Source organism: Lemur catta, chromosome 1, assembly GCF_020740605.2.
Source record: "Lemur catta isolate mLemCat1 chromosome 1, mLemCat1.pri, whole genome shotgun sequence".
NCBI classification, from domain to species: domain Eukaryota; kingdom Metazoa; phylum Chordata; class Mammalia; order Primates; family Lemuridae; genus Lemur; species Lemur catta.
This window is the reverse complement of record NC_059128.1, coordinates 240318561-240335640: the sequence shown is the minus strand read 5'-3', so window position 1 is coordinate 240335640 and position 17080 is coordinate 240318561. Positions and strand designations below refer to the sequence as shown.

Sequence of the window (17080 nt, the reverse complement as noted above, 5' to 3'; positions counted from 1 at the left end):
TTTTCATGTCTGAGAGGTAGGCAGAGATAAAGGTGTGATGTAAAGAGAGACCTGGGAAGAGAGATGAGACCTGGTTAGGAGAGATAAGGGAAGGTGTCACAATTAGCTGTGTGGCTGTGGCAAGTTCCTTAGCACCTTTTGGAGCCTAAGTTTCCTCATCTGTAAAATGTGAATAACAGTACTACCTAGCTTTCAAAATGTTAGGATTAAGGATAATGTATGTAGTATGACACTGGTCATATTGTAGGTGTTTAATAAATGATAATTGTTATATAAGGGTAGAGACTAGGGGTTGAAAAAGTTTGTTGAAACTAAAGAGTGTTAAAGAAGGCAGAAAATATTTGTTGAATGGGTGAATAATGGGAAGTCTATGTTTCTATACTGTGGACATGGTTTTAATACAAGTGACTTTAAGGTGAATTTGAATTTTCTTTGAGCTTTCTCTATAATGTTTTGCAAACATTTAATTTTATAGACTTCAGGAGGCAGGGAGGAGTGGGCTCCCATGTCGGGTAGCCTCTCTCTCTGTGGGGTTAACCTGTACTAAAGAAATATGAGAAGAAGGAAGAGGTGAGAGGGTGTCTCAAGAGCACAACCCCTTTTCAGACATATTCTTAAAAATTTCAAAGTATCACATAATTCAGGTGTAGTTTTAAAGTACCCTTATAATCACTACTAAAAATAAGAATAGAACATAACCAGCATTCCAGAGATCCCCTTTGCCTCACTTTCATCATAACTCCCCTCCTCGCTAGAAGTAACTACTATACTTTTTTTTTGAGACAGGGTCTTGCTCTTTTGCCCAGGCTGGGATACAGTGGTTTGATCATAGCTCACTGTAACCTTGAGCTCCTGGGCTCAAGCAATCCTCCTGCCTCAGCCTCTCAAAGTGCTGGGCTTACAGCTGATACCCAATGCATCCAGCCTATACTAACTTTTTGATAATTTGGAAAGATTTTTTTTCCTGGTTATTATGGAATCTTCAAGCCAACCAGCTTCTACTAGAATAATTACAAATAAAAGGACTGACAATACTAAGTGTTGCTGAGGATATGGAGCAATTAGAACTCTCACACACTGCTCTAGGAGTATAAATGGTACAACCACTTTGAAAAACTGAAATTATCTACTGAAGCTAAACATACATGTACCCTATATTGTAGTAATTTTATTTCTGGTATATATGCTATAGAGATAAGTGCTTAGGTCTACTAAAAGACATATAATGTACATGAATGTTCATAATAGCCTTACTCATAATAGCTCAAAACTGGAAATAACTCAAATGTCATTTCATATAAGAATTGATAAATAGAATTATATTCAAACTAAGGAACCTAGATCATTGATGTCATACTAGAGAAAAAATACAATTTCAGTTGTTGTTGATACAACTCTGTAGTCTGTAAACAGTGCTCACATATTTTAAGACAGCTCTGGAAGTATTCTGTTCAGGAGGGAAGAATTATTCTAAAGGAAAGCTCTTGCCTTAATGATCAATCGCAGTGTTCAAAACATTTTCCTGGTCAAAGTTGGGAATTGTCCTGTAGGACAGGAAGGAATGTTCAGTGTTTTAAATCTACACAACCTAACTTTTATTTGCTAAGAACATCGAGGTTAAAATTCTCTTCTAGTATGAAAAGCATCCTAGATTCTTTGGTAACTTCAGGTAGCCAGATTTTGAGTGTATGTGTGTTACCCAGAAGAGTAACTTGAGCAGTAACCCAACCTTCTGGTGCTTGGCTTTAGTAGTTTCTCAGAGTTAAGCACTCCTGTGTAAAGACCAGCACCTTTGTGTAGCATCTTAGTATTTGGAGTTCTGTCTGAATTTCTTTAGATCTCTGTTTTACTACTTATAGGACATGTACCAAGCCATACTTCTATTGCTTTGTTAGAGATCTTATGGGAGCAGAACTCTGGAAAAATTTAGTATTCCTTTTTTAAAAGAACGATTCAAATATATAGAAGGGAGGAGAGACTAACATAATGAACACTTACGTGCCCACCATGCAACAGTGATCAACATTTTGCCAGTCTTGTTTCATCTTTTTTTGTTGGAGTATTTTAAAAGCAAATATCAGATATCATTTCATTCAATACTCCTTTATTTAGGAGAAAGACCGGATGTTTTAAATTCTCTTTCTTAATAGTTTGTTACTCTGTTGTTTTAAATGAACTGTTCCTTCAATTCAAGAGAAGACTCATAGTCTAATGATTTGAAATTAAGATGTTAGAACTGAATGAATTTTAATTTTTTTTAATTTCAGCATGTTATGGGGGTACAAAAGTTTAGGTTACATATATTGCCCTTCCCCTCCCCCATTAATTGTGTTTTTCTTTGAATTGGCAATGGTATTTTAATTGGCAGGAAGGTTTTTTTTACTTAGCAGAATATTTTATGGATTTAATAACACTTGTGTAATGGTATGTTTATTGATGAATTCATATGAAGCAAAGTGGAAGAACAGATCGTATAGTGATGATCTGCAGTTTTTGGTTTTTCTCACAAAAACTTAAACTGTGGAATATTCAAACTTGATCCTTCTCTTCTATCCTCTTACTTTCACTTTTCTTTCCTCCTAAACTACAAACCATCCACAACCTAGAAATAATGCTTGCTGCCTAATATTAAAGTTGGTGAATATCCTCTATTCTAGACTTTTTTTTTTTTTTGGTACAGCTTTTCAACAAGCCATTTACTTGGCAGGAGAACTTACGGAAACTTGAAGCAGATTTCATGAAGATTCTCAATGATTTTGATTTAGTCTATAGGAAGGTTTCCATGAAAGGAATACTTCTAATTATTTTTATTAAATAAACACATTTTTTATTGTTAGCCTAAGATTGGGATTACTTCAGTTAATCAGCTTGGTGCACCTCATCTCTCATTGTTAGAAACCAGTTTTTCCTTTCTTGGGACACTGGTAAGTCACAGAAGACTAAACTTATTATATTTTATTACTCTATGAGTCTTTTGCATGATTTAAATAGTTATCAAAAGGACCAGTTTCTTTTCAGTCATACAACCTTGGGTGACAGCTTTGGACTTTATAGTTTGTATGATGTGCATAACTTACCTTATATGAAGGTCCATAAAGTGGTTATGGATTGGAAGCAATTTTCAAACTATTTGCAGTGGTAAGCTAATGGTATGAAAACAGAGAAACAAAGTATTCCAAAACGATCCAACCTCAATCTTATGTTGAGGGGCAGATTTAAGAATGGTAAAATTGACCCACTGGCACATCAGTTAAAAAATTCAAACAGGGCCGGGCGTGGTGGCTCACGCCTGTAATCCTAGCACTCTGGGAGGACGAGGCAGGTGGATTGCTGGAGGTCAGGAGTTCGAGACCAGCCTGAGCAAGAGTGCGACCCCGTCTCTACTAAAAAATAGAAATTATCTGGCCAACTATATATATATATAAAAAAAAAATTAGCCGGGCATGGTGGCGCATGCCTGTAGTCCAAGCTACTTGGGAGGCTGAGGCAGTAGGATCGCTTAAGCCCAGGATTTTGAGGTTGTTGTGAGCTAGGCTGATGCCACGGCACTCATTCTAGCCTGGGCAACAGAGCGAGACTCTGTCTCAAAAAAAAAAAAAAAAAAAAATTCAACAGGACAGGCACAGTGGCTCATCCTGTAATATAGCACTTTGGGAGGCTGAGGCCGGAGGATTGCTTGAGGCTAGATGTTTGAGACCAGCCTGAGCAACATAGCGAGACCCCATCTCTACAGAAAATAGAAAAATTAGCTGGTCATGGTGGCACTCCTATAGTCTCAGCTACTGGGGAGGCTGAGGCAGGAGGATCGCTTGAGGCCAGGTGTCTGCGGTTGCAATGGGCTATGATAGTGCCACTGTACTCCAGCCTGGGCAACAGAACGAGACCCTGTCTCAAAAAAAAAAAAAATTCAAACATATACAAAGGTAAACAATAGGATAATGATCTCTTATGAATCCATCACCCAACTTCATGACCAACCTTGCTTCATCTATACCTTCACTCACTCCCCCTTCTTATGTATTATTTTGTAGCGTATCTCAGATTACTCATCATTTCCTCTGTGAATATTTCAGTATATATCTCTAAAAAGAAGAGCTTTTAAAGAAATAATTATATGCTATTACCACATGTCAAAAAAATTAACAATAATGCCTTAGTAACATCAGATAGTCAGTGCTTACATTTCCAATAATCCTTATGAATGGTGTTTTTAGAAAGAGGCTTCAAATAAGGCCATATATTGCAGTTGGTTGATATAGCTCTTAAATTTCTTTCTTGCTCTCTTTTTAGTATCTTAAAAGATGAATGTATTATTACTGCGTGCTCTGTAGGTTGGCTGACTGGGTAGTTCTCACTTGGGGTCTCATGGGCTTGCAGTCAGGTCACAGTCAGATCACACGCGGGGCAAGAGTCATCTGAAAGCTTGTCTTGGCTGGATGTTCAAGATGATTCTCTTAAATCTCTCAATCTATCGGTTTCTTTTCTCTTTCATTTTTGTTGCTTCTTTTCTCTCTTTTTTGGGGGGGAGGGTTGAAGAAATGAGATTATGTCCTATAGAGTTTCCCATTGTCTATTCGTTTTGCCGATTACATCTCTGTCCTTTGACACGTTTCTCTCGTATTATTTCCTGTAAATGGGATGTGGAGGTTTGATCAGATTCAGGTTTAATTTTTTGAGGGGAGGATTACTTGTGGGTTTTATTGGGAGACATACAGTGTCTAGTTGTCTCTTGTGTTATTATTAGTAGCTATTAACATTTTTGGTCAATGCCTGAATTCATTAGAAGTTGCAGAATAGTGAAATTCTAACTCTATTATTTATTTTCTTATTAGTTGGGAGACTATGAAGTAACTTTTGGTTACTCACTGGTATAGTTTGTAGAGGAAAGATAGAATTAATAATATTTAATTCTCAACTTTTATTTACCAGTTTTTAAAAATGAATTGGTGGCTCATTAGCATCCTCCAACGGCAACCAGTTAGTTAGCTTTTTTTAAAATTGTCATTATGAACTGATGGATTTAAATGCAAGTGATATATTTAGGTACTTCAGTTTGACAGAGTGAGTGGAGAGAATACTTATTCTTTGAAAATAATTTGAAATTATTAGGTACCATTAGTGTAGCTCCATGGAAGTGCCCCTAAGCAAGCAAAAGGGTTAAAACATTATTAGAGTGAGGGAAATGAGTAAGAAGGATAGGGTTTTTTTTTCACAAACTTGAGTGAATTTTATTTATGAGAAACATCTAACGGTGCTATAAAGGTAGATTAAGAAGAAAGACCATTGTTGCTTGGCAATGTATCTTGACTACACTGGTGCCATCTCCTTTTCTTTATTTCCCTCAATTCCAGTTTGAAGGCTGAATGGCTGTATAGTCAAGGCAAGGGGAGAGCATATCGGCCTGGCCAGCACATCCAGCTTGTCCAGTATCTGGCTACAGTCTGTCCTCTCACTTCTACACTGGGTCTTCAAACTGCAGAGGATGCCAAACTAGAGAAGATTCTGAGCAAACAGAGGTAAGCCCATTTATTTGTAATAGCTGATGAATTCACAAGTGAAAATACCTTTGGGAATCTTTCCTACAATGATATAATCGTTAGCCTGAGGCAAGTGCTGGTGTCCACATTTCTTGGCACTTAGGCCCCTTGTCACTGCAGTCCAGCTTGCTCCACTGCAGCTGTATTTTTAATCACTTCTTGTGCAGAGAGAGCCTAGTAGTATGGCATGGGAGAATGGGATTTAAAAAAATGTGTGTGGTCTTTAACATAGGTGTTTCATATGGGTTTTTATATACCGACATTAAGAAGTATAGCTAGAAGCATTTAGTAGTTACTTCTTTCATCAGAGATCCCACCTTTAAATCTTTGTGCATGTGTTGATATATATGTGTGTATATGTGAGTGTATGTCTATGCAATTTTTATTTTTTTTTTGAGACAAGGTCTCGTTCTGTTGCCCAGGCTAGAGTTAAGAAGTTAATTGATGACTAATCCCTTTTCTCTAAGTCATTTGATTTGTTGGGTATCAATATAGCTCACTGCAACCTCACACTCCTGGACTTAAGCAGTCCTCCTGCCTGAGCCTTCCCAGTAGTTGGGACTGCAGCCGTGTGCCATGATGCCTGGCTTATTTTTGTTTTTTTGTACAGAAGTTGGGTCTCCCTGTGTTGCTCAGGCTTGTCTCTAACTCCTGGCCTCAGGTAATCCTCTTGCCTCAGCCTCCCAAAGGTGCTGGGATTACAGGTGTGAGCCACTGTGTCTGGCGCATATGCAATTTAAAAATAAGTTTCTTAACTTTTTCTATGCAATGCTTTCAAATGAGACTTTATAATTTGGCAGTGATTAAAGGTACTTACTTTGAAAACTTGTAAACTTGTACCTTTTGACATTGTTACTTAGGAAGCAGAAAAGCTTTTTGGTTTTGGTTTGTGTTAAGTCACATCAGATGTTACTGATTTTTAGGTTTCATCAGAGACAGTTAATGAACCAAAGCCAAAAAGAAGAGTTGTCTCCTCTGGCTCCTGTTGAAACAAGGGCACCCCTTATACCTGAGCATTCAAGCCCTATTCAAGATTGCCAGATAGTTCAAGAAAGTGGTAAGAAGTTAATTGATCATTGATTCTTTTTCTCTAAGTCATTTGATTTGTTGGGTATCATAAGACAGAAAAAAGTACATATTTTTATAATTTTGTATAGCTTTTGTTAACCTTAGTGGTCATTTAGATCTTATATTTTGTATATATGTATGTATGTTATAAGGGTTATATTTCTAATTTTTAAAAACATTTCAAGGGCTGCTATCTTTTATATAGACCTATGTTTTGATTATTCCTATGATTATGACAAGAATTCATTTTTCTATAAAGGTTTATTTTGATGTTTTAGGCATATTGGAGGAAGTCACTGAATGCATTTTATTGCATTTTACTATATTTCAGGGATTAGATTTCATTAAAAGGATACAATTAAACTCTTTAAATATCTGGTGGTTTAAATGACACTCTGTTGATTCTTCTAGAACCTGTCATCCAAGTCAATTCTTGGGTTGGGATAAGCAGTAATGATGATCAATTATATGCTGTTAAGAATAATTTTCCAGCCTCTGTACACACTACAAGATATTCTCGAAATGACCTGCACCTGGAAGACATACAGACAGATGAGGACAAGTTAAATTGTAGTCTTCTCTCTTCAGAGTCTACTTTTATGCCAGTTGCATCAGGACTATCTCCAGTGTCACCTACAGTTGAGCTGAGGCTGCAGGGCATTAACTTGGGCCTAGAAGATGATGGTGTTGCAGATAAATCTGTGAAAGGGCTGGAAAACCAGGTCTTGGATAAGGAAGAGGAAAAGGCTTTATGGGCTGCAAATGAGAATTCTGTTCAAATGATGAAAAATGAGATCATTATGGAGGTAAATGAGAAAGCTGGGCTATTACCTTGTCCTGAGCCAACAATGATCAGCACTATCTTGAAGGATGATAACCACAGTCTTACATCTTTTCCTGAGACAGCTGGACACGATGTCTCCCATACACAGCCAGATGATCAAGAAACCATGTCTCAAACAGCTTCAGAGAAACTTCCCAGCAGGATTTTAACCCAGAGATCTGTTGCTTTGGGACATGATAAAGTTGCCCTTCAGAAATTGAATGAAGCAGCCACCAAGCTTCAGGCCTGTTGGCGGGGCTTTTACGCCAGGAACTACAACCCTCAAGCCAAAGATGTGCGTTATGAAATCCGGCTACGCAGAATGCAGGAGCACATTGTCTGCTTAACTGATGAAATCAGGAGGTGGGTCAAAAGTCCTGTGGAGGTGCTATTTTGTTGACTTGGAGGTGCCAGATTCTTACAGTTGATTCAGAATACTGTGCTGCTGTGATCATAACATTTTTTGTATTGTGTAGCCACTGTTGGTTTACTTATTTATCTCCTACAATATACGGAAAGCATCTGGAGAGCAGAGACTGTTATATCCATCTCCACCCCCAGCAAAGCAATTGGTACATAGATGCAGTGTAGCAATAAATGTTGAATGAATGTGAGCTTTATAGGCATCTATAATTCTAAACATAGAAAGGTACAGAAAATGTAGAAAAACTGAATGAGTATAAAAATGAGAAGAAGAGAAAGTCTACATAGAACTCAGTAAGTGACATAAAAACTAAAGAAAATATAGGAGATTCAAAAGGGGCTAAAATTCTGGGGCTACAGTAGGAATTATTCCTTAATTCCATGGTTCACATGTTTTACTGACTGCCGACTCAGGAAAATTAGGATTTTATTAGTATTGCAACTAGTGATATTTATTAATATTATCAGATAGAGTAGGAGGAGGCAGCAAAAGTGACTGAGAAGGGGCAGCTGGAGTGGTAGAAAAACTAGGAGAGTTCCAACTCCAATGAAGAAGGTGTTTCAGGAGATATGAGAGGGTGCCACAGGGAGAACAGAGAACTTATACATTAGATTTGGCAGCTGGAGGTTATTGGTGACTGTGTTGGGAATCCCCAAGACTATCCGCAGTTTCGATGATGTACTGACAGGACTCAGAACTCAGGAAAATTGTTCTGTTAATGGTTATAGTTTATTACAACAAAAGATACTGATTAAAATCAGCAAACAGAAAACGTGAACAGGGCACAGTCCAAGAGAGACCACGTGCAAGCTTCCAGTTGTACTCTTAGAGTGGAGTCATACAGACGGCTTAATTCTCATAGCAATGATGTGTGACAACACATACAAAGTATTGCCAACTGGAGAAGATCACCAGAGCCTTGGTGTCTAGAGTTTTCATTGGGGGTCAGTCGCATAGGCATTGAGTGCCCATGTGACTGACCTTAACTACTCAGACCTCAGGCCCCCTAGAAGTCAAACTGATACACCATGGCCCAGGGCCCCAGGTGAGCAAAACAGGTGTTCACTAGAAATCACATTGATCGCATAAACTATCTGGTGTGGACCAAGACCCCAGGTGTACAAAGAAACTTTTTTCAGGCAGAATATCCCAAGAGCTTGGAGGTTTTCTCTCAGGAGCCAGTTAGGGCCTGACAGTCTCTCTAAGGGCAACTTCAGTGGTGTGGGGGATGAAGGCCAGCTTGGAATGGGTCAAATAGTGAATGAGAGGTCAAAGTTTAAAAGATGAGTATAGCCAACTCTTGGGAAATGTTTTGAGGAGATGAGAGTAGGTGGCTCCTGGAGGAGAATCTAGAGTTAGGGAAGATTCTCTTTTAAAGATGGTAAATATAGAGTGTGTTTATGTGTTGATGGGAATGATTCAATAAGGAGAGAAAAAGAGATAGTACAGAGAAAAGAAGGGAGAAGTGCAGGATTGAAGTTCTTGAGAAGGTGAGAGAAGAAGAGACCCAGGGCATAAGTAGAGGAAGTGGCCTGAGGTAGGAGCAGGAGCAGGTAAGGTGATATGTTTGGTGGGTGGGAGGAGGGGAAGTCCCGTCTGGTGCTTTTCCCTTTTCAGTAATGTATAAGATGTTGTCGGCACCTGAAAATGAGGAGAGAGGTAAAGGAGGTATAAGGAGAGAAGTATGAGTTATGAGGTAGTCATCTTAAAAATGAACTTAAGAGGAGAATGGAAGAGGCTTCCTGGATAATGTGAGGAAAAACTTAAAAGTGCAAAACAATAGGTTAGGTTGTATGATTTTTTTTTTTTTTTTTTTTTTTTTTTTGAGACAGGGTCTTGCTCTGTCACCCAGGCTGGAGTACAGTGGTGTCATTACGGCTCACTGCAACCTCAAACTCTTGGGCTCAAGTGATTCTCCTGCCTCAGTCTCCTGAGTAGCTGGGACTATAGGTGCACATCACCACACCCAGCTAATTGTTTTCTGTTTTTAGTAGAGATGGGGTCTCACTCTTGCTCAGGCTGGGTTGTGTCATTTTCATCAGCAATTCTCAGCTGTTTGCTCTGAATCAGCATGATTAATTTGGTTCAGGCAGGAATGATGTTTTCGTAGGTGAATAAGGCAGAAAGAGAGGGAAGGGCAAGGGAGCAAAGATATTTTAGAGGGGATAATGGTGGATCTTGGCTGGGTGCGGTGGCTCACGCCTATAATCCTCGCACCCTAGGAGGCCGAGGTGGGAGGATCTTTTGAGCTCAGGAGTTCGAGACCAGCCTGAGCAAGAGTGAGACCCCGTCTCTACTAAAAATAGAAAGAAATTAACTGGATAACTAAAAATATGTAGAAAAAATTAGCCGGGCATGGTGGCACATGCCTGTAGTCCCAGCTACTCGAGAGGCTGAGGCAGAAGGATTGCTTGAGCCCAGGAGTTTGAGGTTGCAGTAAGCTAGGCTGATGCCACGGCATGCTAGCCTGGGCAACAGAGTGAGACTCTGTCTCAAAAAAAATAATGATGGAACTTAGGATTTAATTAAGGTAAAAGGGAAGTGAAGGCAGGAGGGAAAGGTCATTGGGTTGGAGGTCTAGATTGTTGCAGTGGGGTGCAACAGCAAGTGAACTAGGAAGATAGTGGTTGGTGTTAGGGTGCTTGGAATCATTTTTGAAAGTGGTGTAGTCAAAATGTTTTGGTCTAGGATAAGATTATGAGAATAGGGGACTGATACAGGGTGGATTATTGTTAGGTAGAAAACATCCATGTGAAATGTTGAAGTCTCCAAAAATGACAGGAATGGGGCAGAGAGAAAGATTGGTGCTGAGACTTCAGTGATTGGGGGCGGATAATGGAAGGTCAGTACTTGACACAGTGAGTTTTGAGAAGTTTAACAGGATGGCAGGAGTTAAAGGAGGAAGGTAAAGAATCATTTGAAAACAGCAGTGAGAAGTAGTCTTCTAACCCTCTTGTATGAGAGGAGAAAGTAGCTTCCACTTGAGAGAGCTATAGTGCTCTGAGAAGTTGGGTCCACTTTGGCCAAGGAAAAGTTCAGAGAGAGGTTGAGTATATAATTGCTGGTTACAGTTCAGTCCCAGATGGCACAGGTGAAGGGTTTAGAGGGGGCTAGAGAAAGTGAAGGATTGGGTCAGAAGTTTGGAACAAAATAGTTGTGACAGTTTGGGTGATAATGGATAACTAAAGAAGCCTTAGGTTTGTGATAGGTATGGAGAGAGCAGCAGTGTACCCAGAGTTAAGACTTTAATGAATGAGGGGGAGTGATGGATGGGAGGTCTGTTAGCAAGGAGTATGTCAGGGACTGGGGCAAACAGGGAAGTGCAGTTTGATGGGATTAGTCCTGCCTAGTCCCTTAGAGAGAGTGTTTTCCCACTATGATCATTAGTAGATCCTTAATTGTTTTGGAGGCTTTGAATAACCACTTCTTTCTGCATCTACTGTCCCTTTGGTGTGTTTGGATGGAAAATTGAAGCCAGATAAAGAACCATTTAATGTTTTATCTTATTTTTTATCACTGGCAATACTTTGTAGAACTAATGTCTGAATTTCAGTCACATCTCATTTGGCTTTTGCTTTGACTTATAGTTCAAAATTAAGGTTTCATAGCTTTTGATTTAAAGTGATAAAGAAAAAAAGAAAAAAATAACTTTTCTGTTTAGATTTTCTAAAAGTGGAAAGGACTATTATTAAATTATTAATCTTTTTATAATCCATGTGCTCATTAGTTGTAACAGGAAGTACAAATCAAGGCACCCTTACTTGTGTCAATAATGTATTTTGAATTATAGATTAAGAAAAGAACGAGATGATGAACGTGTTAAAAAATTTGTGCAAGAAGAGGCTGTCAAATTCCTTTGGAACCAGGTAAACCCCCTTCTGCTGATTTACCTAATATATGAACAAAGAAAAATTCTAGATTCATTGACATAGAGTAGTTAGGCATATTAAGCCTTCTTTTTCAAGGTTAAGGGTGTGGTTTATGCTCTTTGCCACTAACTCTGAACTAGGACAGTGAATTTTGTTACATTTTATCTAATCTGAAGAAAAATGTTTTTACAATTTTGACAAGAAAGATAAAGTAATATAAAGCTGAAGGATAAAGCTGAAGGAAGGGGGCTTAGTTGAAGAATGTTGTTATAACTTTCCAGTAGATGTAAAAAACCCAATTTGAAATTTTATGTAGCTATCTATCTGTTTTTATCTTTTGGGAATATTTGAATGAAAGATAACGAAGACGGTATATAATGGCTACAGTATGCATGTCCTAAAAAGTATATGTGTCTACGTAGGAGAGAAAATTTGAATTCCCTTACCCCACACTTTCAGGGCAGTTTAAGCAGTTGGTTTTACTAGTATTGTATCAAATACCTCTTGATAATTTATTGGAAATATTTTTATTAAAAAATTTGTTAGGATTTGACCCATAAAATTAAAATATAATTTGATTTTTAAGGTATTGTAATTACAAAAAGTAGGGGAATGGTTACGTAAATTATAGAATAGTAATACTATGGAACAGTTAAAAAGAGTAAGGTAACAGGACGGACTGATAAGGAAAGATCTCCAAAATAACGCTTTTTAGTGAAAAACAGCAAGATGCAGAACTTAGGGTTCCACTTGGTTTTAAAAACTCCAAGGCCGGAAACGGTGGTTCACCCCTGTAATCCTAGCTCACTGGGAGGCTGAGGCGGGTGGATCGCTCGAGGTCAGGAGTTCAAGACCAGCCTGAGCAAGAGCGAGAACCCCGTCTCTACTAAAAATAGAAAGAAATTATCTGGCCAACTAAAAATATATATAGAAAAAATTAGCCGGGCATGGTGGCGCATGCCTGCAGTCCCAGCTACTCGGGAGGCTGAGGCAGTAGGATTGCTTGAGCCCAGGAGTTTGAGGTTGCTGTGAGCTAGGCTGATGCCACGGCACTCTAGCCCGGGCAACAGAGCAAGACTCTGTCTCAGGAAAAAAAAAAAAAGTCTGTCATCAAACTGCTGTCAGTGATTATCTCACAAGGTGGTTAGAGGAAAACTAAAATTCTGTGTATTGCTTCCTTGCCTGCAGTTTTTACAGTAAAATTTTTTGAAATTTTAATTATACTTTTAAAAATGTAAAGGTCATATCAAAAATTTGGTATGTTTTAGGTATTTTAGGAAGTTGCATATACTGTATGGTTAGATGATACTCAAAAACTTATGTGTCATCTACATGAATATCTAAAATGAGACTTATTTTAGAGGATCTACTTTTATCAGTGAGCTCTAATTTGTCTTTGAATAGACCTCAGTGTATATTGAGTACAGTATAGACACCTTAGTCAGCTATACATATACTGTTGTGCTTCTATTTTTCTAGTAGAAGCAGGGGAATTACTTTTGCCCATCCTTACTCTCCTGGCAAGGGCCTTTTGTTTGTTTGTTTTGTTCTGTTTTTTGAGATGAAGTCTAGCTGTGTTGCCCACACTGGCCTCTTGGTGAGGGCCTTTTGTCACCAAGGACTTGTACCACTTGTGCTAGCCAGGGTTAGGCTGGGGGTGCTATGGAAAGAGTAAGGGGAATCAGGCAATTTCTGACTCCAGTTCTACCATTTACCAACTTCATGACTGCTGGAAGAAAATCTCAAAGAACAATTATAAAACAGATATGGTTTTTATTTTATAATAAAACTACATCCTCTGGTTTATAGGTAAGGTCTCTACAAGCTTGGCAAGAGACAGTGGACCAGCGTCTAAGTTCCTGGCATACCGATGTTCCTCCTTTATCAAGTACTCTGGCGCCATCTAAACCTCCATCATTTACTCAAAGTCAGGAGCCCCCTTCTGATAAAAATTCTGATTGGTTCATTGCTCCTGATGAAGCTCCACAAGAGAAATCATTTCCAGAATTTCCAGACTCTGGTTTTCATTCCTCTTTAACAGAACAAGTTCACTATTTGCAGGATTCTTTGGATTTTGAAAAAAATTCCACAGAAGGCAGTGAAAGCTCCATAATGGGGAATTCCATTGACACAGTAAAATATGGCAAAGAGTCAGATTTAGGGGATATTAGTGAAGAACATGGTGAATGGCGTAAGGAAAGCTCAAATAATGAGCAGGATAATAGTCTGCTTGAACAGTATTTAACTTCAGTTCAACAGCTAGAAGAGGCTGATGAGAGGACAAACTTTGATGAAGGGTCAGGAGGTGGTAAGCGTCACATAGCTTGTTCCCTGGAAAAGTTAGATACCTTGTCTGTCAGTGCTTCTGGAGATGAAACTCATGGCATATCTCCTACCTTGCAAGATGAAATCAGCCAGACACCAGAGAATTGTAAATTAAATACAGAAGTTCAAGGGCAGCAGCCAGAATGTGATTCTGCATTTCAGGTATTACGTGTTGGTGTTACTGTGTAGTGTATCTGGTCTCTTGGGAAGCTGAAATTCACTTAACTTTTCTTAAAAATATTTTCAGTTGCCTTTTTTTAGAACGGAGGTACTCCGCACCCCCCCAATTTTGTTACTATTTATATAGAATTTATATTTTTGTCTCATATTTTCCAGATTCTAGATAATGAACTTAGTCTTCATTTTGGTTTTGCTAGCTTTTTACTTAGCAGTAATGTACCAAACTATGTATATTGAAAGCTATATGCACTTTATTTCTTAACAACTGAATTGCATCAACAGTGTTCCCGTTTCTTTCATGTACTCATTTCCTTTAAAAAATAAACTAGAATATATTAAAGAAACCAGAAAAATTTACCTTAAAGATATAAATAAGAGAACTTTGATTCTTTTGTATCTGAGGAAATTAATTATATAGTAATGAATCCAATTTGTTAAAGAAAATATAAATGATAAATATGAGAACTGTGAATTATTGGAACTTGCTAGTCTCCTTGGAGTAAGAATATTTTTTTTTTAAGACTTTTCCCCCCGCCCCTTCAAATCAGAGAAAGGCTTTATATTATAAGCAAATTTTGGAAGAAAAGATTATAGGATTTCTCAGTGGGGATGATTAAATTGTCTCATGGAAAACTTTAGTTAAGGTGATGTATCAGTTTTAATGTATGAAGTAAAATGTTCCATCCAGCATTAAAATCAAGCTTACTAAGAAAGGCAACGCAATATTTCACTTAGATAGGAAGAAAGGAGATTCTGTAGTCACTTGGGATAACGTCACAGCATACATTTGTTTTTTCAGTAAGTGCTTTGTTACCCTATATATAAACATTTATGTGCCAATATATTGTCAACAAATTAATGTATGTTAATCATCTATGTTCTGCTTATATTTACTTACATATTTCAACAGAAGTTCCATGGCCATTCACTTCACTTTTGACCTCTGCCCCATAGTGATGAACATTTAAAGTAATACTAGTAGTAGAATATGAATGAGTTTTTTTTTTTTTAAACTATTTTCTATATAATCTCTGAAAAAGTGCCACATTGGAAGACAGTTTAATGGTGGTTAAGAAAAATAAACTTCACTTACTTATTAAAAATAATATATATCTGTAACTTTAGGAAGAGATAAGATTGGGTTTGAATGCTGTAGGTAGATGCGTATGTAAATAAAGGATAATTTTAGAAGCTTGGTATTTTAATCTTTGAGAATGTTCCAATATCATTGAACAACATCTATTTGATTTTCCCCACCTACGGACATACAACTATTTACAACTATGGCAATACTTAAGTGTTCTCTAAATTTAGGTGCTAAATATCTATACATTATTCTGTTATAGTCATTGGGTCCCCTTCTTTGAAGTTATATAAAATACAAACTTCTGATCCTTCAAGAATAAAGTAGAGGATCACATGGTACATGGTATTTGTTGATAGTCATAAACATTTCTTTAGTATGGTAAGATGTATTTTTCTTGGTTTATGGATATGTAGCACTCAGGTTGAGAAGACTAAGACTTGGATTTCATTCTCAGAAATTCAAAATCCCTTGAAAAAGAAATGTTTTCTATCTCTTATAAACAAAACAGCAGTCCTACCTTCAAAAGGATTTTCCCTAGTGAAATATGTGTAACATTAAATAAAAATTGGATTTTTTACTTTTTGAATAATGCTGGTTATCTTTTATTAATGATTTTGAATGTTTTCTTAAATATACCCTATTTTTCTATTGAACAGTTAAGTGCCTCATTTGCTGCCCATAAGTTAGACAAAGAAAAACCAATTTGCACTGTACTAGTACCAAAATACTGCTTCCTGGTACGTTTTAATTTTTTATAAAAGCTGCGGGAATGTCATGGTTCAGTATTACCTATGTAGGTTTCTGCCAACATCCTCTGTCTCCTATCTTTTTTTAAGTAATGGCAAAACACAACTAAATTCATTTGATCATCAGCATTTGTCAGCAGGATTTCCTTTTTTACCTTTGCATTGTTTTCCTAGCCCATAAATAGTGTTTAGCATAGTTTATTAAAAATTTGGCAGAATATGATAATTATTCATATTCTACTCTTCATCTGTATTTTATTTAACTTTTACTAGTATTTAGAAGTACCGGAATATTAAATAGCTCCTTTCTTAAATGTATAGATTATCTTACATGTAAATAAAATGAGAATAATGTAAAATAAAATGTAGGAAAACTGTGGCATAGGCTTAGTGTATTTTGATGGGTTTACAATATAATTTAAAAGTAATTTATGTAACTAAGATATTTGGTTTTAACTTGATGGGCTATTCATTGGTCTGGCTGAAGAGGGAATGGGTCTGATAAGGTTAGGGAAGTTGAGCTTTGACCATGGTATTTGTGTTTTTTTCTAACAGGAGAGGTTTAGTTCAGCTGTGCTATTTTAGTTTACATCAGTTCTTTTGATTTATGGAAGATTCAGTTTTTCAATTAAGAATTTCTGCAGAAGCACAGAATCATACCATGTGATAGTGGGAAGAAAACTTAGAGATTTCTATTCTAATCGCTTTGTTTTAAAGATGAAACTAAGGCACAGAGAAATCAAATGACTTGTCTAAGGTTATAGCTAGTTAGTAGTAAATAAACCATGAAAACTTATATGTTACTGTATTCCAAAACTTTATTATACCCTCTCAATTAATCTTTACATTTAGTGAGTCAGTAAGGAAATCTCCGCATATTTTTCATTCTCTTTGAAAGAGGAAAAAGCTTCTAAGAGAGCTACAACTCTACCACTCAAGGCAAAGGTGCTTGTAGAAAACAATTAATTCTTTCAGAACCTGGAATGAATCTTCTCCAAGAAATGTGTGACTTGATTAAAAT

At 37.3% G+C, this 17080-nt stretch overlaps 1 protein-coding gene across 3 annotated transcripts in view; it reads left to right on the top strand.

The window, feature by feature from the left end:
* The window catches only part of CEP97 (centrosomal protein 97), a 39412-nt gene extending 23995 nt beyond the window's left edge, over nt 1–15417 (top strand). For 2 of the 3 annotated variants that reach the window (XM_045540374.1, XM_045540376.1), the window contains exons 8-12: nt 5352–5516; nt 6461–6594; nt 7017–7791; nt 11643–11718; nt 13531–15417. In XM_045540374.1, the coding sequence (XP_045396330.1) occupies nt 5352–5516; nt 6461–6594; nt 7017–7791; nt 11643–11718; nt 13531–14235 (1855 nt within the window). In that variant the 3' untranslated portion in view covers nt 14236–15417. The remainder of the gene's footprint in view (nt 1–5351; nt 5517–6460; nt 6595–7016; nt 7792–11642; nt 11719–13530) is intronic. The other variant, XM_045540377.1, reaches the window with a different exon arrangement.
* Nucleotides 15418–17080: the final 1663 nt, after the last annotated feature.